The following is a 27,028-nucleotide window of genomic DNA, read 5'->3' as shown; positions in this document are numbered from 1 at the left end:
TATGAGGACTCATACTACAAGCTGACGAGTCACAGAGATGAGAGGAAAGATGGCGGAAGCTGATGTTGATTGTGAATCTAAGGGCGGTAGAATCAAGGAGAATTGGAATATTGTAAAAAAAAAAAAAAAATGGGAAAACGGCGCAAAGTAGTGTACAGTGCTGAGAATGTCCCAACGTGTCTTGTAGGATTGGATTACCAATCTTGGAGAATCTCTTACAAAAAGAGATTGCAGTTTTGAAACTGCAGTAAAAGTGCAGTAACTGCAGTCACCTGTGGTATTTTGCACTCTAACTGCATTTACACTGAAAAATTTCTGAACTAAAAAAATTGTGTTATATTGGATGCAGAATTTGCTGCATACTGCAGTTATACTGCATTGTACTGCAGTTATAACTGACCGGAATTTTTTTTCCGTAAGGGATCCATTTGAGATATCCAAACTGGTGGAGGGAGTTCTGGGTAAAGTGAAGGCTGTAAGGATCACGAGAGAAGCGGGCTTGTTTAGATTCTTTGTACTTCAGAAGGAACGTGTGTTGCATCTCACGCGATTTGAGAAGTTTGACGTTTCGTGTGTGCCTCTTCGGTACAGGGCACCCCTCAATGGGGTAATATCTGGCGGCTCGTGGGAAGTCGGTGTTGAAAGATATTCCAGGAGGTATTGATGCACGTCGGATGAATCGTGTGGTGAATGATTAAAAGGTGAAGAGTATCTGTTCTTGTGTTGTTTGATATGGAGTCTCTCACTACTCAAGTGCAGTTGGGATATATAAACTACAGAGTCAGAACATTTATCCCAAGACCAATGCAGTGTGATCACTGTAAAGCTTTTGGACATGTTTCAAGTGTTTGCAGAACGGAGAAGCCAAGATGTCCAAGTTGTGGATAAGATCATGTCATGTTTTAAAATTGATGAAAATGTGGCATGTTGCAACTGTGGTGAGAACCATGAAGCCACGTCTTTGGAATGCCCAACCAGGGTAAAAGAGAACGAGGTGGCCAAAGTCAGGGCTGTCCAGAGAATTTCATATGCAGCGGCTATTTAAAGGGTTGAGGGTTTGAATGGTGCTCCTGAGGAATCCATGGCGGTGGATAGGCCTTCACTGCAGGCTGCAGGGGTTTCCTTTCACCAGCAGGACCCTGATATTTTAAAGGTTAAGAAGGTGGACTTTGTGGCCTTTGTAGCTATGGTGATTAATGGCACTGCCAAGGTGGAGAGGATGTCCAGGAAAATTGATATCATTGTGGATGTGGCAGAGCGGTTCCTGGGACTGAAAGATTTCTCGGCGGAGTTGCATGGAGTTGCATGGAGTATTGTCACAAGCAGTACCACCCTCTGAGGCCCTAGAGCCCGAGAAGGGAGATATGGAGATTTGAAGGAAGGAATAAGTGGGAGTTTTGGTTTGGATTTGTAAGTATACCATTTTTATTTGGGTGGATTAAGTTAGTTTTCCGTATCACATATGGGTTTTCTTTTTACCTTGTTTTTCAACCCATCCAGTTGGTGGCGGTTGTAGTTCGCCATTAAACCAACAGAAGAAGAGGAGTCACAGAAATGATGGCGAACAAAACCTGTCCTGTGGCTCCCTCTCCTGGATCAAGAGAGAACGACTCAATCTTCATGCCGGCCACAACACGGCTCATATCAAGGTTGACAGTTATCACGGGTTAGTGTCGTCTTTCACGCCTCGTCGGCCTTTATATGCAACTTAATACATATGTAAAGTATGTAAATATAACTGCAGTTCTCTGTAGGGAATTAGTAGGGTATATGTGCTTATCTAGGCGCACTATCTTGTGGTTGCTGTAGCTAAACCTTGGGCTAGTTGTTGGGCATGAATCGTTTTATTTCGCTGCAGTGCAATATTGTAGCTAACGTTCTTTGTAACATTGCAACATTATAACATTGTTTCAGCTATGCTACATCACCGTTACGGTGTATCATCTTGCAGACATTTGTGAACATGTTTGCTTTGAAAATGTTTTGTTTCAGTCCTGTGGTAATTCAAGAGCAACATAGCAAACTGATTTTAGACGGCTAATGAAACCTTAATGACAATATCCCATTTAAGTTCACTTTAACATGCACTCTCATTTTCTTTATAGTAGGCAATATTTATTGGACATAAATGCAGTTGTCTTCACCTTCCCTTTTGATGAGGGACAAAACAATTTAATACATTTTAGAAGAAGGCTGTAACGTAATAAAATGTGGAAAAAGTCAAGGGGTCTGAATACTTTCTGAATGCACTGTAGATATATATGTAGATATGTAGATATTCCTGAAAATGGAGGACGAGGACTTTGACAAGGTTATCCAAGTCATCTAAAGGTATGACCCTTTTGTTCTTATTGTCCTGACCAGAATCTATTGATACTGAACAAAAATAGAAACACAACATGCAATCATTTCAAAGAGTTACATTTCATAGAAGGAAATCAGTCAGTTGAAATAAATTCATTATGCCCTAATCTATGGATTTCACATTACTGACTGGGCAGAGGTGCGGCCATGGATGGGCCTGGGAGGGCATAGGCACACCCACTGGGGAGCCAGGCCCAGCCAATCAGAATGAGTTTTTCCTCACAAATGGTATTTATTACAGACAGAAATACTCTCTTTAGGTTCAGTGACACTTATGTTGATACACCGAAATCAGAGTTAAAATGTTAAGATAAATAGTGTTTCTTACCCTCGTATTCTACAAATCCTTCTATCTTTCCCTCTATCTCCCCAGGCTACATTTCTCCTGACTCAGGCTGTTGGAAAGGCTCTGGTTGCCAGTGGAGCTCCTAAACGCTCCATCATTACTGTGGGCAAGGTAAGTCTGACAATTTAACTATTGGCCCTCCAGGCATAGGTTATTAACTTTCAACAGACTTACATTCATTCTTGCCATTCTTTAATTTTCTCTTTGTGTTTCTGCCTGTTACCAGGTGGGCAATATTGAAAAGGCGAACTACTCTGCTTCCAAAGCAGTTGTGGAGGGCCTGACCAGAACTGCAGCCAACTAGCTGAGCAGGTGAGGCACATCTTGGTTGTGTTCATTAGGGCAAACCGTAACAAAATGTTTTGAAACAGAAACAAAAATGTGCATTTCATATTAAGTTGAGATGCTACTCACCCTTTTAGGGCAGTTTTCTTCTGTATTGTGCCTACTGAACTAAACCCTGCATTTGATTTCAACACCCCAAAATTGACCCATTCACCAATAGAGAGAAGATAAATAGGCTATAAACATTCTGTAGTGAGCAGAGCCCGGTTTCCCGATAGCGATGGAACTTAGGCTTACGAGTGTTTTAGCAATCCATCGTTCCTACGGCTGAAGATGTAACATGCGTTTCCCAAAACACCAGGCAGAAATAAAGTTTGCTAAGTACTTTGTTGGAGCATGTGTCCATCTGATAGGATGGAAGAAAGGCAGCGCTGCTCTCGGATCAGTTTTCTCCATTCAAATCTTACCTTAACATTAGAATTAGTCCACAATACTGACGATGGATCAGCTCCTAGATATATATTATCACCTATATGGCTGCAAATATTGAGGTGGCTTATTGTAATGCTTACACTATAATAACTTAATCACAGATTTGGCACATCATTGCGCACATGTTGTAACCATCATGAAATTATAGACAGTGGAGCCTACAATTAGCAAAATAGAACTCAATTGATTAAAATATACAGGCCTATGTAGCCTTTAAGCCTACTGTATGTTTTTTATGCCGTCATCTCGGTGTTCATTTGAAGCATCTTTTATCCTTTACTTGTTTGTAACAATTGCAAAGACATTGGCAACTTTGTTCTGAAGTTATTGGCGGTCACAGAGAGACACAATCAAGTGGTTTATTTATGTTTAGCGGAGATCTTCTGTGTTAAAAGTGACTCAGAAGGGGGCAAAGAAGGCATCCAACAACCACTTATCTGTTCTATGAGTGGTCTGAGGCAGTCGGTAGATAACAAGTGTTTTAGAGTGCAACTTCAGTAGCGAAGCTGTTTTGGGAAACAGCTCGGAGATTTAACGATGCTCCTATGAAGGTTCTAATGAACTTAGTCTTAAGATGTGTTTGGGGAACCGGGCCCAGGGTGGATGGAAGTATGGGATGTGTTTGGGGAACCGGGTCCAGGGTGGATTGAAGTATGGGATGTGTTTGGGGAACCGGGCCCAGGGTGGATTGAAGTATGGGATGTATTTGGGGAACCGGGCCCAGGGTGGATATGATCTATAACTGCTCTCTTTCTCCAGATTTGGGATCCGGTGTGACTGTGTTTACCAGGGTTCATAACCACACCCATGACTGATAAAATGCCAATAGAAAGTAATCAGTCAGCTACGACTGAGTTCTCCTTTTATATCAGATATAGAAAGTTACCCCCTGAAATGTTTTTTGTATAGAAGTGTGTATTTAACTTGCTGTGTTTTGTTTTGTGTCTGCAGCTTACGTCCATGGTGCCACTGGGGAGGATGGGAGAGCCTGCAGGTAGGAATACCGTATACACAACCCTCTATGCTATAGATCACATCACAAATGCAGAACTCGGTACCTTTTATAGTCAAGCTGTAAGACCTAACCCTTCTCCCTCTCTGTGTATAGAGGAAGCTGATGGATCCTAATGCATATTTCCAGTAGAGGACTCTGGCTACATCACTGGAACCAGTATTGAAGTAACAGGTAATGGACCCACCTGAAATACATTATAATGATTCATGTTTAACAGGAAATGCCTTTTACGTTACCCGCTGCTGTCCTGTTAACACTTTTTTCCCCCTTCTCATCTTCAGAGGCCTTTTCATTGGCTGAGACAACTTTCCATCATCCTCATGAAGATCCCATCTAGGTCCAGTAATTGTATATTGATTCAACGTTCACACTGTGCCTTCGCGTGTGATAATACAACTGATTGGGGATCAATCTTGTTTTGTAAATCTAGTCAATATCTTACAGTGTAAATGTGATTGTGCAATAAATTAAAACCTGTGTAACTTTTGTTGTGGCGAGAGTTCACGAGACAGAGTTGAGTGGTTTCCCAATGTAACCGAGTTACGTCTCTTAACCCTCTACATTTAGGTACAGTTACTATCATTTCGCTAGTGAAACTTATACCAGTCATTACTAACACGGTTGGATTTAGATGTTTGAAAACAGGAAAGACTGACGTCACACATACAAAGACACAGGAATACAGTATGAATACAGTATGCACACAGAGAAAATGCGTTGGCATGTGGTTTAATTGGAGACGTTGAACAGAAAACAACAAGCCAAGAACAAACCAAGACAGTGAAACTAAAGCAAAACAAAAACTAACAGAAAACAGAGAAGGAAAACAACACTGAGCAGTGGACGGTAGAGGGGAAAAGGGTAGGGAGAGGGAGCCAGCCATAGATCAGAATCAAACAGGTGTAAACACTAGAAGTGATTTTTTGGGGGGGGCTGGTGAGGTGATATAGTGGAAATAAGGTTGGGATCTGACTGGTTCTGTGTTCACACACAGGTGGTAAGTTCACTGGAGATTGTGAATGATGTGGTTATATTCAGCTGTCTGAGCTGCTGTATGCAGAATGAAGAGAGAAATAAAATAATGACTAGCTATTGTGTAGCTCTGGGTAACATGCAACACCAGCCAGTTGAGAGAGGATGAAACAGGGACTAGGAAAAAACACAAGGGAGTCAAGAAGCTATTTTTAAAAAGATGATATATTACAGAAACAAAACATTTAAAATTACTTACATTATAAAATAATACTTTTTGTCTTTTCAGCACCATATTTTGTTGAAATATTTGTTTGTCTTTAACAAAAAAACAAACCAATCGATGTAATTTTCTCTCGAGAATCACCTCAGGTTTTAGTTTGTCAATCCCCCCTTCTCTGCAATATCAAAAGAAAAACCCAACCAAAACAGACAAACCAAAATACCCATAATGATATACAACCCCATAGCCACATTACATTACTTCTAAACAAAATATTTGTAATATTTGCCCACGTGGTTGCAGGAATTTTCCATCCCTCCCGCTAGCTGTCCCCTGCCCGCTGTATTCTCACAACCGTAGAATCCTGGTGTCTGTTTGTCGCCCTCGCCATACTCCTGCAGCACAGCTCAGCCAAGCAGTGGCAAACCGCAACGGAGAGTCACCATTTAATCATTACAATAGAAGCAATCATAACAGCACAGTACAGTCGATGAATGCTAAATGGTTACAATGAGATATGGCCACATATGTTCGTTTTTCCCCCCACCAGAACTGTTGACATTCATACACCAAGGGGGGTGTGCACAGATAACTCGGTTTAGTGTTAGTTTAATATGTATTTAATTGTTTTAAGACCGTCAAGTGAGAACTACGGGAAATAAATACAAAATGAAATACCACATTCGACTGTCATATTTGGTTTGTCGTTGTTTGAAGCACCCTGTTTGTTTTCAATAAATACAATAGAATATCACTATGTCTGTACAAATGGATTCGATTGCACATTTCCAGTAGGAGAACTGGTGACAACATCGTGTGGCTGTGATGGAGACAAACTTGAATTATTCATGCTGAATATATTAACGCTTTGGTATAATTAGCACCTTGCCACAGTTTTTGAAAGCATGCATTTATTCACCGCTGTAAGAGAGAACGTTTGGTCGTCATCTATTAAGCTCATATACACATTTAACCCTGATACCTTTCCTGCTTGAAAAGAGACGGAATGTCACAAATCCTGGAATGTAACCCTGTGTTCTACATAAAACAATAATGAAATTCCAGGCATCACACCTGTAAGTACTGGACTGGTTTGATGGCATTCTGGCCTATTCGCTTGTCTAGGAACTACAGTTCTGGCCTGTCTGACAGTTGTGACAATGATTACAAATAAATGTTCCACACATCAAGTTCAGTACAATTTACAAGGTTAATGGCTTTTGATTCATTGATACTTGGAGAAGGCATAGACACCCTTCCGTCCCATTGCATGCAACATTATTGGCCCAATAATAAACAGCCATACAGTTCAGAGACAGTACGTTGCTGTTAGGACTATATTATTACAGTATTGAGTAAAGAGCTGTTCATAGTCACACCTTAGGTTAAAGCCGCGTTAAAGCTAGAGATCTCACAGCTTTGCTTCCCCTCCATCTCCACAAAGCACCTTAACGTTTCTATTCATCCGCCTGTATTGTATTTGACCTGCTTTAGGATAACTGTGATGTTAGTTGGCATGGTTGGTTTGTTTGGTATAGAATTTCCCTGTGGAGATGATGAAGAGAACATTCACTTCGCTAGACAACATGGGCGTACAGTAGACTTTCCTGGTCGTCTCTGATCCGTCAGGCCTTCGTGGAACTCCCATTCCTTCATTGGTTTCCCCTTAATGCGGCGAGGCAGAAAATGAGGCGTAGGATGGGGTGGGGCTTGGATGCAGGAGAGGTACAAGTGTGTGGTGAGGGCGAAGCAGAGAGGTAGAGTGGCTGAGACAACTCGGTAGAGAGACAGCGGGAAGGAGAGAGGAGTGAGAGGGGGGTCCGCGACAGGGGGCTCTGGCGTGTACGGAAGGAGGAGACGGGTCTTTGACCCAGCTGTTCGTTGGAAAAGAACACTGTTTTATTCTGTTGACGGTCTGAACGCCATCTCTCATTCTTGCAATCGATCTTTGGTCTCCTCTTCGCGAGAATGTTTGCGTTCTACTTTTCTCTTGTCGTCCATTTCTATTTGGGAGATGTTATCCCCTGGGCATGTACTTGAGTGAGTGCATGTCCGTTTCACAACAGTATTTGTGTGTGTGTGTGTGTGTGTGTTTGTGTATGTGAGTGTGCTTGATGTCCTGAAATAAATGTTCAAATTACTGGGCATGTACTGTATATTGCCATGTCTATGTAAATGTGTCAATGTTTGTGTTAAGTGCATGAGTGTGTGTGTGACAGAGTGTGTGTGTATGACAGAGTGTGTGTGTGCATCAGTGTAAGTGTATATTCTATATGTGTAGGTGTTTCTCATTTCTCTGCACGGTGTTTTAGCCCAGGAAACAGACAGGTCCCACTTCAAAGCCGAATTTCTGGTTGCTCTCCCCAAAGTCTGTGATCTTGAGGTCCCGCAGAGGAAGCTGCTCCACCTGGGGCGTGTTCACCTCCACCACTGTCCTGTCGAAGCCCTTACGATACTGCAGACAGACAGAAACAGAGAGACAGGTGAGATCACTACATCTGAGGCAAGAGTATCTGCCTAGGATTCGATATTTCACTTTTATTGTGTGTAATGGAAAAATACAGTTCCATTGTAATACTTTTTGTATGGGCATTTATTCTTATTGACTGCTGAGATTAAAAATATTAAATTAGCCTACATCAGATTGAAAATAGAGCAACATTCAGAGAATTCTGATAAATGTTCCTTTAAAGAAAACTAAGGGGGGGATATACCCCCAGAGACCCAAAATCTCAGGTTTCTTAGTTTATTTTTGAGATACTCGAGGTACACATCCATAACTTGAATGTCCGCGCACAGAGAGGTGAGTAAGCTAGAGAGATTACTTTTGGTTCCCATGATTCCCTGAAAAACACTGCCGATTTTTACTGAGTGGACCACACTGTTTAAATAAACCAATTCAATAAGACTCACAGAGCAGCCGTCGACCAGGGCCTTGATGTATGGGCTGGTCTCGTAGCTGAGGTCCTCATCGTTGGCGCCCTGGAAGTGCAGCGCCCTCTTGTGGCCGTTATTGGCTGTGCGGTCGGCCCAGGCCACGGAGCGGTGGCAGTGGTAGGTGAAGTTCTGGCGAGCCTGGACACTCAGCAACCGCAGGAAGCCCAACTGGACCACGCCGATCGGCTCGCCATTAGAGTCCACGTACGAAAGCTGGGGGGAAAGAGGATATCCCATGAGATATAAACTCTGATGAAGCTGGTAGAGGTGAACTCTATTATAAGCAGAGAGTTAGATATGTCCGCGTGACATTAAATAAACACTTTCCTTAGCGACAAAGCGTTATGATAATGCATTGATAATTTTTCTGATTGACCTTTATCTTCACGCATTTGTTGATATCCAGGTCAAACATTGCACACATATGGACCATAATGAATGTCCCTCTGGGATTCTGCACGGTGGTGTAATGAACCCATACTAACCTTGCTGCCAGTTGTAAACTCACTGTACCAGGAGCCTGGTTTCTCCGTGGTCCAAGAGTTGAGCTTTACCTAGGAAGAGAAATAGAGACAATTAGATGTATAGATGTTTAAACACAGCTACTTCAGGGTAGAGTTAGTGTGTACATTATTGACTGATGAGCTCAGTCTCTTCTCACCGTGTCCACGGTCTTACTGGGGTACAGACATGTCTCCCCACCGGCGGTGAAGTTGCAGAACACCCTGAGAGAGTCGCGAGAGCAACCTTGGTTGGGGTCGATCCAGTACTCTCCTACAGGGGGGAGCAGAGAGATAAGGCACGATTTAAACACCAAGAAATTCAAATGCTTAAAAAAATTTTTTATGGGTGATGAGCTTTAATATTGCAGATAGATTTTAAAACAATTGTATATGTCAGCTTAGTAGAAACCCAGCCCCGGCCCGTAGACTTTAGTTAAAAGTGAACCTCATGAATGTCTTCGTAATAGTTCCTCTGTCTCTAACAAAATCCTTGTGTAAAGTCAGAATTGCCACATTTTTTGTGAATAGTTTTACGCCTGAAAGCGTCGTACCGTCTTTGAGCTCTGGCTGGCTGAGTTTGAGGTCCTGGCAGGTGCGTGCGGGGCTGTCCTTGGTGCCCAGAGGGAAGCGCATGGTCTCGATCTCCTGTCTCAGCGAGTTCAGTGAGCCGAAGATCTCTTCTATGCCCTCACTGCCTGTCAGGAACTCTGTGCCTGTGGCGTCGGCTGCAGCAGACTCTGCGTCTGTCTCAGACAGCATCCGGCTGGCGTCGATGGAGCGCTTGGACTTCTTGGAGATTTGGATGGGCATTGGCTGGATGACTTCACCTGGAGGACCCTGATTGGAGGAGGATCACAGAGAAAGATTATTATTGGTTGATAATGATTAATGAGATTCATAGGTTTATGAAACATTGAACTTATTTATGTTTGAACTGAAAACTTTTAATATACATACAGGGCATTCAGAAAGTATTCAGACTCCTTGACTTTTTCCACATTTTGTTACGTTTGAGCCTTGTTCTAAAATGGCTTAAATAATTTCCCCCCCTCATCAATCTACACACAATACCCCACATTGAGGAAGCAAAAACAGGTTTGTAGAAATTTTTGTAAATGTATAAAAAAACAAAAAACAGAAATATCTTATTTCCATAAGTATTCAGGCCCTTTGCTATGAGACTCAACATTGAGATCAGGTGCATCCTGTTTCCATTGATCATCATTGAGATGTTTCTACAACTTGATTGGAGTCTATCTACGATATATTCAATTGATTGGACATGATTTGGAAAGGCACACATAAGGTCCCACAGTTGACAATGCATGTCAGAGCAAAAACCAAGCCTTGAGGTGGAAATAATTGTCCGTCGAGCTCAGAGACAGGATTGTGTCGAGGCACAGATCTGGGGAAGGGTACCAAAACATTTCTGCAGCATTGAAGCTCCCCAAGAACACAGTGGCCTCCATCATTCTTAAATGGAAGAAGCTTTGAACCATCAAGACTCTTCCTAGAGCTGGCCACCTGGCCAAACTGAGCAATCGGGGGAGAAGGGCCTTCGTCAGGGAGGTGACCAAGAACCCGATGGTCACTCTGACAGAGCTCCAGAGTTCCTCTGTAGAGATGGGAGAACCTTCCAGAAGGACATCCATCTCTGCAGCACTCAACCAATCAGGCCTTTATGGTAGAGTGGCCAGACGGAAGCCACTCCTCAGTAAAAGGCACACGACATCCTGCTTTGAGTTTGCCAAAAGGCACCTAAAGGACTCTCAGACCATGAGAAACAAGATTCTCTGGTCTGATGAAACCAAGATTGAACTCTTTGGCCTGAATGCCAAGCGTCACGTCTGGAGGAAACCTGGCACCATCCATACGGTGAGGCATGGTGGTGGCAGCATCATAACGGGGGGATGTTTTTCAGCGGCAGGGACTGGGAGACTAGTCAGGATTGAGGGAAAGATGAATGGAGCAAAGTATAGAAAGATCCTTGATAAAAACCTGTTCCAGAGCGCTCAGGACCTCAGACTGGGGTGAAGGTTCACCTTCCAACAGGACAACAAACCTAAACACACAGCCAAGACAACGCAGGACTGACTTGGGGACAAGTCTCTGAATATCCTTGAGTGGCCCAGCCAGAGCCAGAACCCGATCAAACATCTCTGGAGAGACCTGAACATAGCTGCGTAGCGACGCTCCCCATCCAATGTGACAGAGCTTGAGAGGATCTGCAGATGAGAATGGGAGAAACTCCCCAAATACAGGTGTGCCAAGCTTCTAGCGTCATACCCAAGAAGATTCAAGGCTGTAATCGCTGCCGAAGGTGCTTCAACAAAATACTGAATAAAGGGTCTGAATACTTATGTAAATGTGATTTATTTTATTTTATTACATTTGCAAAAATGTCTTTTTTTTTATTGCTTTGTCATGATGGTGTTTTGTGTGTAAATTGATGACCGAAAAAAAACAATTTAATACATTTTAGAAGAAAGCTGTAACGTAACAAAATGTGGAAAAAGTCAAGGGGTCTGAATACTTTCCGAATGCACTGTAGATATATGCTATGCTCTGAAATTATGTAAGCAACTGCACATAGATCTAAACTGGACTAAACTGAAAAATGGGGGTAAAATTTAATTGGTTTCATGGAGTAAACTGATTACGCAAAGGATGGGTACTCACTGGAGATCCGGGGGGTCCTGAGACACCCTTCTCTCCCTTGGGACCAGCTCCTCCCTGGAACACAGAGACAGGAGGCATTAGAGATTAAACAATACACTGCACATGGAACTCAATACACTGCACATGGGACTCAATACACTGCACATGGGACTCAATACACTGCACATGGGACTCAATACACTGCACATGGGACTCAATACACTGCACATGGGACTCAATACACTGCACATGGGACTCAATACACTGCACATGGAACTCAATACACTGCACATGGGACTCAATACACTGCACATGGGACTCAATACACTGCACATGGGACTCAATACACTGCACATGGGACTCAATACACTGCACATGGGACTCAATACACTGCACATGGGACTCAATACACTGCACATGGAACTCAATACACTGCACATGGGACTCAATACACTGCACATGGAACTCAATACACTGCACATGGAACTCAATATACTGCACATGGAACTCAATACACTGTACATGGAACTCAATACACTGCACATGGGACTCAATACACTGCACATGGAACTCAATACGCATTATAATATTGAAGCAGATAGTATATACAAAGAGTGTTTGAGGAAAGGGTTTTACTCACTGTAGAACCCTTAGCTCCCTTCACACCTTCGGGACCCTGTGGAAGAGGAACAGGAAATGAATGATTATCATTCAATAGAAGATAAGTATTACCATTGTTATAAAACCATTGAAAAAAGGAGAATCTAATTACTAGTGACATAACAGAGTTATGTAAAGTATAAAAGGCATGGATATGTTCATGCTGAAATCTTTCTATGTTACAGGTTCTGTTTTGAGAATACCAGAAGCTTGATAGAGGATGTTACATGATATACTGATGAAAGAACCAGGATGTAGAACTGGTACTCACGGGCATACCAGCAGGGCCACCAGGACCGATGGGCCCAGTGCCTCCAGAAACACCCTAAAAACACAGTTAACACACAACAAATTCATCAGCATTGAACTGTTTGTTGAAGGGTGACATAGAATACAAATCAAATCCAATTGTATTTGTTACATTTTACATTGACATTTTAGTCATTTAGCAGACGCTCTTATCCAGAGCGACTTACAGTAGAGTGCATACATTTTATTACATTTTACATACTGAGACAAGGATATCCCTACCGGCCAAACCCTCCCTAACCCGGACGACTCTATGCCAATTGTGCGTCGCCCCACGGACCTCCCGGTTGCGGCCGGCTGCGACAGAGCCTGGGCGTGAACCCAGAGACTCTGGTGGCGCAGCTAGCACTGCGATGCAGTGCCCTAGACCACTGCGCCATGCAGTGCCCTAGACCACTGCGCCACCCGGGAGGCATTTGTCAATTGAGCCGAACCTTACCGTGAAATGCTTACTTACAAGCCCTTAACCAACAATGCAGATCAAGAAATACAGTTAAGAAAATATTGACTAAATAAACTAAAAAAACAAACAAACAAGTAACATAATAGAATTACATAACAATAACGAGGCTATATGCAGGGGGTACCGGTACCGAGTAAATGTGCGGCGGTACTGGTTAGTCGAGGTCATTTGTACATGTAGGCTAGGGGTAAAGTGACTATACATTGATAATAAACAGCGAGTAGCAGCAGTGTAAAAACAAAGTGGGGTGGGGGTCAATGTAAATAGTCTGGGTGGCCATTTGATTCATTGTTCAGAAAGAAGTCTTATAGCTTGGGGGTAGAAGCTGTTAAGGAGCATTTTGGACCTAGACTTAGCGCTCTGGTACAGCTTGCCGTGCGGTAGCAGAGAGAACAGTCCATGACTTGGGTGACTGAAGTCTTTAACATTTTTTGATCCTTCCTCTGACACCGCCTGGTATATAGGTCCTGGATGGCAGGAGGCTTGGCCCCAGTGATGTACTAGGCCATACGCAATACCCCCTGTAGTGCATTACAGTCGGATGCCGAGCAGTTGCCATACCAGGCGGTGATGCAACCGGTCAGGTTGCTCTCAATGGTGCAGCTGTAGAACTTTTTGAGGATCTGAGGACCCATGCCAAATATTTTCAGTCTCCTGAGGGGGAAAAGGTGTTGTCGTGCCCTCTTCAAATCTGTCTAGGTGTGTTTGGACCATGATAGTTTGTTGATGATGTGGACACCAAGGAACTTTAAACATTTGACCCGCTCCACGACAGCCCCGTCGATGTTAATGGGGGCCTGTTCGGCCCGCCTTTTCCTGTAGTCCACGATCATCTCCTTTGTCTTGCTCACATTGAGGGAGAGGTTGTTGTCCTGGACCCACACTGCCAGGTCTCTGACCTCCTCCCTATAGGCTGTCTCATCATTGTCGGTGATCAAGCCTACCACTGTTGTATCATCAGCAAACGTAATGGTGTTGGAGTCGTGCCTGGCCACGCAGTCGTGGGTGAACAGGGAGTACAGGAAGGGACTGAGCACGCACCCCTGAGGGGCCCCCGTGTTGAGGATCAGCATGGCAGATGTGTTGTTGCCTACCCTTACCACATTTTTATTTATTTATTTTACTTAACCTTTATTTAACTAGGCAAGTCAGTTAAGAACAAATTCTTATTTACAATGACAGCCTACCCCGGCCAAACCCTAATCCGGACGACGAAGGGCCAATTGTGCGCCGCCCCACTTGTGGGTGGCCCGTCAGGAAGTCCAGGATCCAGTTACACAGGGAGGTGATAGGTCCAGGGTCCTTGGCTTAGTGATGAGCTTCGTGGGCACTATGGTGTTGAACGTTGAGCTGTAGTCAATGACCAGCATTCTCACATAGGTGTTCCTTTTATCCATGTGGGATAGGGCAGTGTGGAGTACGATTGAGATTGCGTCATCTGTGGATCTGTTGGGGCGGTATGCGAATTGGAGTGGGTCTAGGGTTTCCGGGATGATGGTGTTGATGTGAGCCATAACCAGCCTTTCAAAGCACTTCATGGCTACCGACGTGAGTTCTACAGGGCGGTAGTCATTTAGGCAGGTTACCTTCACATTCTTGGGCGCAGGGACTATGGTGGTCTGCTTGAAACGTGGGTATTACAGACTCGGTCAGGGAGAGGTTGAAAATGTCAGTGAAGCGACTTGCCAGTTGGTCCGTGCATGCTCTGAGTACAACATTTAACATTACATTTAAGTCATTTAGCAGACGCTCTTATCCAGAGCGACTTACAAATTGGAAAGTTCATACATATTCATCCTGGTCCCCCCGTGGGGAATGAACCCACAACCCTGGCGTTGCAAGCGCCATGCTCTACCAACTGAGCCACACGGGATACAAGCCCTGGTAATCCGTATGGCCCCGCGGCCTTGTGAATGTTGACCTGTTTAAAGGTCTTGCTCACATCGGCTATGGAAAGCGTGATCACACATGTTCAATAGGGATGTGTCATACTGACAGAATAACAGTATTTCCAGTGTGTGTGTGTGTGTGTGTGTGTGTATATATCCTTAGAGAAAATATACGGTATCTTTACATTTGAGTCATTTAGCAGACGCTCTTAGAGTGACTTAGAGGAACAATTAGGGTTAAGTGCCTTGCTCAAGTGCACATCGACAGATTTTGGACCTAGTCGGCTTGGGATTCGAACCCGCGACCTTTCTTTCGAAGCTCTATAATGTCAGCTAAGGAGAGACAGGTGTCACTCACAGTCTCTCCCTTGGATCCGTGTGTCCCCTGTGGCCCTGGCAGTCCCCTGTCTCCCTTCTCTCCCTGCTCTCCGGTGGGCCCAATCAGACCAATCAGACCCGAGTGGCCCTTCTCTCCCTTGTCACCGCCCTCGCCGCGCAGTCCTGGCAAACCTGGCGGTCCCTTGAAGAGAGAGAAAGAGAGAGAGACGGTACTGCAGCTTTATAGATTAAGGACGTGAGTATCTTCACTTGAAGCATCAATATAGCCCTGTATGCCAATAGATCAACACGGTGTGGAAGATACAATCTATTATAGATATATTCATGTACATATCAGTGTCTTATCTCACCAGCGGTCCGGGAGGTCCCTTCTGGCCGGAAAGGCCCGGAGATCCCTGCTCACCCTTGAAGAGATCATCAGAAGCAAGTTAGTGACAAACGCATCAAACAGCTCCGTTACACTGAAGCTCATGGTAGTAGTGAGCAGCCTAAATTAGGCCCTATAGAGCAGACTGGCAGACAGGCAGACAGACAGACAGACAGACTGGCAGACAGGCAGACAGACAGACTCTACAACAGTAGACTGAACCACAGACTGAATAGCCCAGTCTGTCCATGGAAGAGTGGGCTCATCTCCCTCACCACTGATCCAGGGAGTCCTCTCAGACCCTCAGTTCCTGGTTTGCCTGGTTGACCCTGAGGTCCGACGGGGCCTGTCTTTCCTGGAGGTCCGTTGGCACCTGGATCTCCCTGGGGAAAAAAGAGAGCAGAAAAAAATCATCAGACATTGATAAACTCCAATATTCCAAATCCCCAATGAGTGTCGTGAGCGGAGCAAATTAATATATTTGGAAAATGATTGACAGCAGAGAGAGCTATGTACATTTGGTTTCAGGTCTGTCTGGCATGGCCTGTGACTCACTATCACTAGGATAGATAACGATCCACAGGGTTAACTGCCAGTGCCAACACATTGAACGATGACCTTTGAATTCTTACCTTAGTTCCCTTCTCTCCCTGTCGTCCCTCTGGTCCTCTCGTTCCAGCAAGACCCTAGGAAAGAAGCGATGTGTAATATTATCAACGTTATAACGTTTTTATGATTGGTTATAGGCCACCTGTAGCATCTATCAAACATTATACATTGAAAACCAACAGATATGACTGTGGACGATAGTTGCAGTTTGGCCTGGTGCGGTGAACGATCTTACCCTCTTTCCTGGTCCACCAGGAGGTCCGTTCTCACCAGTGGGTCCAGGAGATCCCTACAGCAGAGAGCATGGGCATAATTAGAACACTTCAGTGACCTTAATGGGTCAATATTAACTATAAAGAACTGAACCAAAATATACATACGGGTAGCTGTTTTTTTGAAGTGACATAATAATCTATATTCTAGACAGGCCCTAAGGGCGATCTGCTAGGATGGACATTAACTTGAATCTCGCAGTGTCATCTTATGTTTCAACAGGTGCTTCAAGATGGAAAATACATTTATCTAGGGCTTTAACTGAGATGGTTTAGATCTGGGATTTGCATACTTATGGCCACGATGTCCCCTAAACTCTGACCCCGTTACATTGCTTAAGTTTGAATTATTTTGGGAACATCTTAAGAGGATGTGCTCGACATTACAAACACTACTCTTGAATGCTGCAGGGAGCCATTTCGCATAGGAGCGATCGTGAACAGACAATATATGACCCAGTAACATCCAATTCATCAAAGCACTTGATGAAGGAGAGTCCTGGAAGAGCCCATGTAGTAACTATAGCAACAGTGAAGGAATGAAATTAAATAGATGTTGGAGTACTAGGCCACCTACAGCTTGTCCTTGTTCACCGTCCTCTCCTCTCTCTCCCTTTGCTCCGTCCTGACCCTAAAGAAGACAAACAGAGTTATCAGAGATATGGTAATTGCTAAGATGGTGTAAAAGTAGATACTTCTTGGGGTTTGTTAATAGAACAAGATACTCATTCATAGAAACACCAGCGGTCTGAAACGCTATGAACACACAAATTGGAATATATGTTACCACAACAAAACAGATCAAATGAAACGTGTGTGATAAGCGTTTAGATACTCACTCCGGGACCGAGTTCACCAGGGGGACCGGGGTCGCCAGGGAAACCAACAGGGCCCTAGGAGAGAGACACAATGGCATAAAGTCAGACACAAAAACATTTAGTGTGGTCAGTACATGTTGTATTACTAGATTTATCTGTTGAGTATATTTGCCATACAGGGTTTCCCTTGGGCCCGTCGTCTCCAGGGCCTCCTCTTCCACCAGCAGGGCCAGAAGTACCAGGTTGTCCCGCCTCTCCCTTGTCTCCGTGTTCTCCACGTGGGCCCTGCCATTGGACAACAACACTGTCACTCGCAGTACAATGCATCCACGTATAGAAACAAATACGTGCGTATGGGACAATACAGTTTGAACCAAAAGATCTATGTCTCACCTTCTTTCCTGGCTCTCCTCCGATTCCAGGTGGTCCAGCTTCGCCAGGCTCTCCCTGTCAACACAACGTTTTCAGTTCTCAGAACATGTACACACAAACGCATATTCTAACGATTACAATTGAACATTTCAATCAAGTTAATGTGAATTTATGTATACCTTATCTCCCAGGTTTCCAGGGTTACCCACACCACCAGGAGGACCTTGAGGACCCTGAATAAAAAAACAAATAAACATAATTGCATCAATAATATCAAAACAACAAGAGTCATACCCATAATAACATATATGACTTCAAATCAACAGGGAGACTACAGTAGGTCTTCATGTGGGATGGCTTCATAATATCACCAATAGCATAAAAACTCCATTACAATTAAATAATTCGATATGATTATTCTACGGCGAGGAGAAACTTCTGGAATTTTTGAGAGAAGATTGGGACTCACGTCAGCGCCGCTTGAACCAGCAGGGCCACGGGGTCCTGGGGGTCCAGGTGGACCCTAAAGAGACGGATAGGATGAGATTAGCAATATCCTAGTGTGATTCATGCTAACAATACCTCTTCCTGAACTATTACGATTGGCTTCATAATGATGAGATCCAGTCATCTGTTGGGTTGCTCCAATTTGTCGTCGACACTCACCATTGGTCCGACATCTCCCGTCTCTCCCTTCTCTCCTGATGGGCCTGGCAATCCCTACAAGGTACATTCACGGTTAGAGATGCCATTGACCTATTGAGTCACAATCACAAGACTATTGTAATGAGGCTAAAATCATGTAGTCACAACAGAAATCTGTCATCATACCTGCAGTCCAATGGGACCTGGGGCCCCTGGGAATCCTCTTGATCCTTCATCTCCCTTGGCCCCAAATGGCCCCTGCTGACCTCTGGCTCCTAGTTCTCCATCAGCTCCCTGAACAATGGAGACAGAGGGGAATAGTGAAGGCAACACCTCCGAGGGGCACTATGCTATGAATTCCTATGTGTCCAATGCAATATTGATAACACACTGTCTGTTGATGGAGTTTCTACTTACAGCAACGCCGGGTTGACCGAGTGGACCCATTGGCCCTGGTGGACCGGGAGGACCCTGTTGACACACAATGTTTCATCGTGAGCAAATGGCGTCACTGCACTTTAGCAGAGACAATCACACTTAAAGTATCTTGTTCAGACACAATAGATATAAGGAACAGACAGTAAAAGAATGGCGGTAATGTCTCTCACATGCTCTCCTTTGCCGCCCTTCGCTCCCTTCTGGCCGTGCTCTCCAACCTCACCCTGTAATCCCAAAAATCCACCACAAAAGCTTTTGTTACGAGAGGTTTGAAATGAGCATTGTGATATCGTTTCACGTGGTAAACACAGTAATTAGAATATGTGATGGAGATATCATGGTGGTTACTGGCCTTGTCTCCGTCCTCTCCTGGAACTCCGATGGATCCGGCAGCACCTGGCAGACCCACTGGGCCCTGGACACCGTCACGACCAGCCGGGCCGATCGGACCTTTCTCACCCTGAGAGGGAAGGTGGTGGGGGGAGAGAACATATAAGACATAGAGAATGGAGAAGAACAATGACTCGGTCTGAAATCACAGCTTTGTACATTGGATATGTTTTGTAAAAGTACTCACAGGCACGCCCTTCTCTCCTGATGGTCCTGGAGGCCCCTGGGGGCCAGGTCTTCCTGGGGGTCCGATGGGGCCTCCGCTGCCTGCCTGTCCTCTCTCACCTGGGGATCCCTACACAGGTATGATTACAGACATGATTAAAGCCAGGCTTTAACGTGGACGTCAAAAATATCTGTACATGACATTATTTCCCATATTTTCACAACGATTCATTTCAGATGTAATTATTGTCAGACGTACAGCTGTTCCGGGAGGTCCTGCTGGGCCTTCGCTTCCTTTCAGTCCGCCGCCTCCCTAAAAAGCAGACAGGAACATGTTAAAACACTAAATGTGCAATCTATATACTATATGACATCTCACCCTGGGACATAGAGAATAGGGTATCAGACGCAGAAAGTGTATTGGTCAGACTGCTAACCGGGGTGCCAGGCATTCCTCTCTCTCCGGGGAAGCCTCTCAGTCCTGGGGGTCCATCTTTGCCGGGGCCGCCTTGGGGACCAGGGTCTCCCTTAGTTCCCTCCTTGCCAGAGGGTCCGGAGAGTCCTTGCTCGCCTGGTGGTCCTGGAGGCCCGGGGTGACCGCGCTCGCCCAGGGGGCCTGTCTCTCCTGAGGAACCCTGGGACAATGAAGAGGAGGAAGAGGAGGGGAATGAGTAATGAAGATGGAAAGGTTAGGTGAATCCATACATTGGACACTGGACAATGTTAATAAAGAAATGTTGCATTAATCTTACTTGAGGCCCAACAACACCTGGAGGTCCGGGTGGCCCAGTCTTTCCTTGGAATCCCTGTGGAAGCGAAAACAAAATGAATTGGGACTTGAATAGAGCCTTGCGTAACCCCTAATGCAATTAGCTTAGGTAAATGTGTTTATCGTGTGAGGAAGTAACGGTAGATCTTTTTTTTTAAAGAACACAATTGAGCAAAAGACATGGCACTGTTTATGAGATTCATATATTCCTGATAACTTGTACCCCACATGGCCGCATGTTCCAGACAAGAAAACAGACTTACAACTTCTCCTCTCTGTCCAGGGTGTCCGGGCAGTCCATCCTTTCCTGGTGGTCCCTGGGTAGGAAGTAGAAAGGGTTAAGGGAAAGAAGGTACTTACAGTTTCAAACGATACTAATAAAAATACATCTTAAATGAATCTAGCTATATAGAGTGTATATAATAGCCTTACGGGAGGTCCCTTTGGCCCTGGGAAACCGTTTGCTCCTTGAGGTCCGGGCAGTCCCTGAAAGATACAATGGGAGGAGGACAGGTATAAGTCTCTCAACAACATGTATGCTATAGCGGCACGACAAAGTGTCTACCAGTAAACAAATAAACGATAGCTCAAACAACCTACCCTCTCTCCTGGTGGACCAGATGGGCCGTCACTTCCTGATGTACCCTAGTAAAAAGAAAGAGATAGAAGCTCAGAATTATTACCATCGATGCAGCTAACCAATATTACAGCCTTATTATGACATGTGACTGCCCTGGTGGCCTGTAGGTGAACTGACAGTGCTGTTGAGCGTTAACCTCCATAAATCTCCTTTGTCATAATTGTCTGTGATGGATGTATTGTTGATATTGTATTATAGATATTGTCTTACTTTGGCTCCTGGTTTGCCAGTAGATCCTCTCGGTCCTCTCTGACCTCTGGGGCCCTATTGGAGAGAGTTGGAGAATCAATTAGGAATAATAAGAGCATTTGGTTGAGTGGTTCTGATCCACTTCTAGTCGGTTCATCTCAGTAAACTAACCAAACTGTTGTTTGCTCCTTATCCAATACGAGCCCTGGTGTAATCAGTGGTGGATGAGCTATAAAGAGAGACTTTGATAATCAACAGTGTTATAGATACGTGGAATTGAGTGGAGTAGAGTTGAACTGTACCGTTGGTCCTCTTTGTCCTCTGGGTCCCAACTTTCCAATCAGACCCTGAAGAAACAGAGACTCCGTAAGACAGACACACAGGCAACATCAGCGTCAACTTCAGTGCAGTTGACTTTATACATGGATGACATCATGCATAGTACATAGCGTGACAATTTGACTGACAGCGGAACAGAGTTTTAATTCCCGTCGTTAGCAACCTTACCCTTGTTCCTTTCTCGCCGTTGGTTCCAGGGAATCCTGGGAAACCGAGGGAGCCCTGAAAACACATGACGCATTGGTTAATCCAGCTTCCATATTGTCAGTCCCTTTAATAAGCTAACATGTAATTGTTACCTGTAAACTATTAGAAGGAAACCAGGGTTGTTGTTACCTTAGGTCCAAGTCTTCCAGGATAGCCAGGAAGTCCAGGAACACCAAGTTTACCCTGCAATCAGATATAGTCATCAATGACCCTATGACAAACCAATCAAAATGACAAAAATCCAACAACATCAAACCACCGTCATGTAAAAGTTTGTCAAACTGTTATGAGTGTACACTAGCCAACCAGGTAGATGTGTTATGAGTGTACACTAGCCAACCAGGTAGATGTGTTATGAGTGTACACTAGCCAACTAGGTAGATGTGTTATGAGTGTACACTAGCCAACTAGGTAGATGTGTTATGAGTGTACACTAGCCAACCAGGTAGATGTGTTATGAGTGTACACTAGCCAACCAGGTAGATGTGTTATGAGTGTACACTAGCCAACCAGGTAGATGTGTTATGAGTGTACACTAGCCAACCAGGTAGATGTGTTCTGAGTGTACACTAGCCAACCAGGTAGATGTGTTATGAGTGTACACTAGCCAACCAGGTAGATGTGTTCTGAGTGTACACTAGCCAACCAGGTAGATGTGTTATGAGTGTACACTAGCCAACTAGGTAGATGTGTTATGAGTGTACACTAGCCAACCAGGTAGATGTGTTATGAGTGTACACTAGCCAACCAGGTAGATGTGTTATGAGTGTACACTAGCCAACCAGGTAGATGTGTTATGAGTGTACACTAGCCAACCAGGTAGATGTGTTATGAGTGTACACTAGCCAACCAGGTAGATGTGTTATGAGTGTACACTAGCCAACCAGGTAGATGTGTTATGAGTGTACACTAGCCAACCAGGTAGATGTGTTATGAGTGTACACTAGCCAACTAGGTAGATGTGTTATGAGTGTACACTAGCCAACCAGGTAGATGTGTTATGAGTGTACACTAGCCAACTAGGTAGATGTGTTATGAGTGTACACTAGCCAACTAGGTAGATGTGTTATGAGTGTACACTAGCCAACTAGGTAGATGTGTTATGAGTGTACACTAGCCAACCAGGTAGATGTGTTATGAGTGTACACTAGCCAACCAGGTAGATGTGTTATGAGTGTACACTAGCCAACCAGGTAGATGTGTTATGAGTGTACACTAGCCAACCAGGTAGATGTGTTATGAGTGTACACTAGCCAACCAGGTAGATGTGTTATGAGTGTACACTAGCCAACCAGGTAGATGTGTTATGAGTGTACACTAGCCAACCAGGTAGATGTGTTATGAGTGTACACTAGCCAACTAGGTAGATGTGTTATGAGTGTACACTAGCCAACTAGGTAGATGTGTTATGAGTGTACACTAGCCAACCAGGTAGATGTGTTATGAGTGTACACTAGCCAACCAGGTAGATGTGTTATGAGTGTACACTAGCCAACCAGGTAGATGTGTTATGAGTGTACACTAGCCAACCAGGTAGATGTGTTATGAGTGTACACTAGCCAACCAGGTAGATGTGTTATGAGTGTACACTAGCCAACCAGGTAGATGTGTTATGAGTGTACACTAGCCAACCAGGTAGATGTGTTATGAGTGTACACTAGCCAACCAGGTAGATGTGTTATGAGTGTACACTAGCCAACCAGGTAGATGTGTTCTGAGTGTACACTAGCCAACTAGGTAGATGTGTTATGAGTGTACACTAGCCAACCAGGTAGATGTGTTATGAGTGTACACTAGCCAACCAGGTAGATGTGTTATGAGTGTACACTAGCCAACCAGGTAGATGTGTTATGAGTGTACACTAGCCAACCAGGTAGATGTGTTCTGAGTGTACACTAGCCAACCAGGTAGATGTGTTATGAGTGTACACTAGCCAACCAGGTAGATGTGTTATGAGTGTACACTAGCCAACCAGGTAGATGTGTTATGAGTGTACACTAGCCAACCAGGTAGATGTGTTCTGAGTGTACACTAGCCAACCAGGTAGATGTGTTATGAGTGTACACTAGCCAACCAGGTAGATGTGTTATGAGTGTACACTAGCCAACTAGGTAGATGTGTTATGAGTGTACACTAGCCAACTAGGTAGATGTGTTATGAGTGTACACTAGCCAACCAGGTAGATGTGTTATGAGTGTACACTAGCCAACCAGGTAGATGTGTTATGAGTGTACACTAGCCAACCAGGTAGATGTGTTATGAGTGTACACTAGCCAACTAGGTAGATGTGTTATGAGTGTACACTAGCCAACCAGGTAGATGTGTTATGAGTGTACACTAGCCAACCAGGTAGATGTGTTATGAGTGTACACTAGCCAACTAGGTAGATGTGTTATGAGTGTACACTAGCCAACTAGGTAGATGTGTTATGAGTGTACACTAGCCAACCAGGTAGATGTGTTATGAGTGTACACTAGCCAACCAGGTAGATGTGTTATGAGTGTACACTAGCCAACTAGGTAGATGTGTTCTGAGTGTACACTAGCCAACTAGGTAGATGTGTTCTGAGTGTACACTAGCCAACTAGGTAGATGTGTTATGAGTGTACACTAGCCAACTAGGTAGATGTGTTATGAGTGTACACTAGCCAACTAGGTAGATGTGTTATGAGTGTACACTAGCCAACCAGGTAGATGTGTTATGAGTGTACACTAGCCAACTAGGTAGATGTGTTATGAGTGTACACTAGCCAACTAGGTAGATGTGTTATGAGTGTACACTAGCCAACCAGGTAGATGTGTTCTGAGTGTACACTAGCCAACCAGGTAGATGTGTTATGAGTGTACACTAGCCAACTAGGTAGATGTGTTATGAGTGTACACTAGCCAACTAGGTAGATGTGTTATGAGTGTACACTAGCCAACTAGGTAGATGTGTTATGAGATACATTTAAACAGTGTTCTTTTATTCAAGATCAACCAACTTCTGTTATACGGAATATGAACCCTCCTCTCACCTTCTCTCCGACCAGACCGATAGGTCCGAGCTCGCCAGGGGGGCCAACACGGCCCTTTGGCCCCTCAGGACCGTCCTCTCCCCTGGGGCCGGGCACTCCACCCTCTCCCTGTCAGCAGGAACACACATGGAAACAATCAACACTGGTACAGAAAACACATTTGCATCAATTAAAGGCAAATCAATCCATAAACCAATTTTTTTTTATTAAATTGTATGCAAATAACCACAAGGTAAAAAACATGCCAAATAACTGTACAAAATTGAACATGAGCTTGTAAAACAAGACATTATACCCGAATACAATTATTTAGAGGAATCATTTAATAAACAAAATGAATCTTACTCTTTCCCCCTTGACACCAAAGTCTCCTTTGATTCCAGGGAAGCCATCTTCTCCCTAAAAATAACAACTGTGGTTAAGCTAAAGGCTTTATATTTATGGTCAATCAAGTGTTTCATATGTGGTGACTCAAATGCACAAATTCAAATAAAGTCTTTCTGTGAACTCTTACAACATAAAGAATGATGAAAATGTTTGTGAAATAATATGAAAAGTACTAAAAGCAGTATCAATATCTTCTCATGTTTAGGTCGGAGAGAGAGACAAATAACGTGACACCTGTGTGGCTTTGCTGTCTGAAAGTCTTTCACAGTACGCCCCCTAGTGGTCCTAAACTAAAAGTACTGGGGCTGATATCTTAAACTACAATGACTTTGTTGTTCACAAAATAAACGTTTGTGGGCTGAGAGTCACAACTTTACAACATTTCTAAAGGTATGTCCATCAATCAAACCCAAATTCTACCATAAATGTTTAAGAGGTGTTAGCCCACGGCATTGCTGTCATCTTAACACAAGACCAACATTGTACATCACTTTTAAGACGCCAGCATCAGTTCTCAAAGTAAGGCTACTTCTTTGACTCTTAATCGATGTAGTTCTGTCCTTGAGCTGTTCTTGTCTATTAATGTCCAGTATTATGTCACGTTTCATGTTGTGTGTGGACCCCAGGAAGAGTAGCTGCTGCTTTCGTTACAGCTAACGGGGATCCTAATAAAATACCAAATACCAAAATACAATAGGATGTTTGATTGTCACATATACTATTCGTCAATCATTGATACACTGGATGAGGTCACCTACCTTCTCTCCTTTGTGACCCTTCAGTCCCCGGATACCTTGAGTTCCCTGCAATTACAGCACGATTAGGAGGTCAGTCATTAATCAGACATTATCGTCACAAATCAATAACATTGAATGACGATTTTAGCCACAACACTAATCTCACCTTAATGCCACGAGGGCCAGGATAGCCAATAGTTCCCTGAGGACCGTTGGGACCCTGTATGAAGATAGGAGAGAGGGTTAATGATGCACTACCTCACACAAGACACAACGTGTAAGACACAACAATTAGGCAGCCATCTTGCATATGACGCGGTGGGGATTTTGGTGGGGAGGTTGACTACATTCTATGAATACTGTACAGGAGAAAGATGACTAGAGGAACTCACCTGGTTTCCTTTGGTACCAACAGGTCCCTCCTTTCCTGGGTGACCCTGTGAGGGGAAGAGAGTAGCAGAGGTCAAGAGAGGCATGAGGGAGGGCAACTTCAATTCAACATGTGCTGATCACTTATTCTTACCACTGTTCTCCAGGAAAATGCAATAAAGTGCTTTACCTTTTAGACCAGTGACATTCTGTGCATTTAGGTCATCTCATGTTAAAACAACTGCAGATCACCAGTAATGTTTTCATTGTTCTATTATAACATACGGTACTGATGAATCCAATATAAACTAATGAGATTGTGACTTACAGGGGGGCCGTCGGCTCCAGGCATGCCTGGCAGACCGGGTTTTCCTGTAGGACCCTGGGAGAGGAGACGAGAGGAAAGTCATGAGCTTACCTGCTTACTGACGACAATACGGATAACAACATTATCATCAACTAAGAAACAAAGTATACGATACACCTTCAAAATTTGATATTTTGTCTCCTTAATCATTCCTGGCTAAATTCCTATTCTGAATATGACGCGTCATGGCGCTTCACTGGTTGTGACACGTTATGGAGACAAAAGTCAAGCCTGTCGGACACTGAATATCTTTATGGAGGTTCATAACATAGTAATTACACACCACAGTCATGGATCACTTGGTTCTCTTACCTTTTCTCCTGGGGGCCCATGGGCTCCCTGTGGTCCTGGCATTCCCTGAAACAATCACATGTCATACGGTCAGATCTGGTCAGAGATCAGATTGGGGCAATACCACAGATTACAGCTGTAATCCCACATCATTGTCAGGAGGAGAAAATGAGAATAGTATATTGA

General features: G+C 44.1%; 1 protein-coding gene and 1 pseudogene across 1 annotated transcript in view; one reads left to right on the top strand and one right to left on the bottom strand.

The window, feature by feature from the left end:
- The first annotated feature begins 1,081 nt into the window (after nt 1-1,081).
- LOC120022335 lies at nt 1,082-4,933 on the top strand (annotated as a pseudogene).
- A 3,072-nt stretch (nt 4,934-8,005) lies between these two features.
- Nucleotides 8,006-27,028, bottom strand: part of LOC120022635 (collagen alpha-1(V) chain-like) — a 47,130-nt gene continuing 28,107 nt past the window's right edge. The window contains exons 21-51 of the mRNA XM_038966612.1: nt 26,864-26,908; nt 26,513-26,566; nt 26,208-26,252; nt 25,982-26,035; nt 25,837-25,881; nt 25,037-25,090; nt 24,692-24,799; nt 21,637-21,690; nt 20,901-20,945; nt 20,733-20,786; nt 20,564-20,617; nt 19,969-20,166; nt 19,200-19,436; nt 18,725-18,832; nt 18,073-18,126; nt 17,915-17,968; nt 17,543-17,596; nt 16,667-16,720; nt 16,455-16,508; nt 16,098-16,205; nt 15,478-15,636; nt 13,989-14,195; nt 13,746-13,850; nt 12,727-12,780; nt 12,436-12,471; nt 11,817-11,870; nt 9,689-9,974; nt 9,296-9,408; nt 9,120-9,188; nt 8,611-8,847; nt 8,006-8,152 (exon numbers count right to left, since the gene is read on the bottom strand). Of these exons, the coding sequence (XP_038822540.1) occupies nt 8,006-8,152; nt 8,611-8,847; nt 9,120-9,188; nt 9,296-9,408; nt 9,689-9,974; nt 11,817-11,870; nt 12,436-12,471; nt 12,727-12,780; nt 13,746-13,850; nt 13,989-14,195; nt 15,478-15,636; nt 16,098-16,205; nt 16,455-16,508; nt 16,667-16,720; nt 17,543-17,596; nt 17,915-17,968; nt 18,073-18,126; nt 18,725-18,832; nt 19,200-19,436; nt 19,969-20,166; nt 20,564-20,617; nt 20,733-20,786; nt 20,901-20,945; nt 21,637-21,690; nt 24,692-24,799; nt 25,037-25,090; nt 25,837-25,881; nt 25,982-26,035; nt 26,208-26,252; nt 26,513-26,566; nt 26,864-26,908 (3,000 nt within the window). The remainder of the gene's footprint in view (nt 8,153-8,610; nt 8,848-9,119; nt 9,189-9,295; nt 9,409-9,688; nt 9,975-11,816; nt 11,871-12,435; nt 12,472-12,726; nt 12,781-13,745; nt 13,851-13,988; nt 14,196-15,477; nt 15,637-16,097; nt 16,206-16,454; nt 16,509-16,666; nt 16,721-17,542; nt 17,597-17,914; nt 17,969-18,072; nt 18,127-18,724; nt 18,833-19,199; nt 19,437-19,968; nt 20,167-20,563; nt 20,618-20,732; nt 20,787-20,900; nt 20,946-21,636; nt 21,691-24,691; nt 24,800-25,036; nt 25,091-25,836; nt 25,882-25,981; nt 26,036-26,207; nt 26,253-26,512; nt 26,567-26,863; nt 26,909-27,028) is intronic.

Source organism: Salvelinus namaycush, chromosome 27 (assembly GCF_016432855.1).
Source record: "Salvelinus namaycush isolate Seneca chromosome 27, SaNama_1.0, whole genome shotgun sequence".
Lineage (NCBI taxonomy): Eukaryota > Metazoa > Chordata > Actinopteri > Salmoniformes > Salmonidae > Salvelinus > Salvelinus namaycush.
Note: the sequence above shows the minus strand (reverse complement) of the source record. Positions and strands in the feature narration are given on the sequence as shown.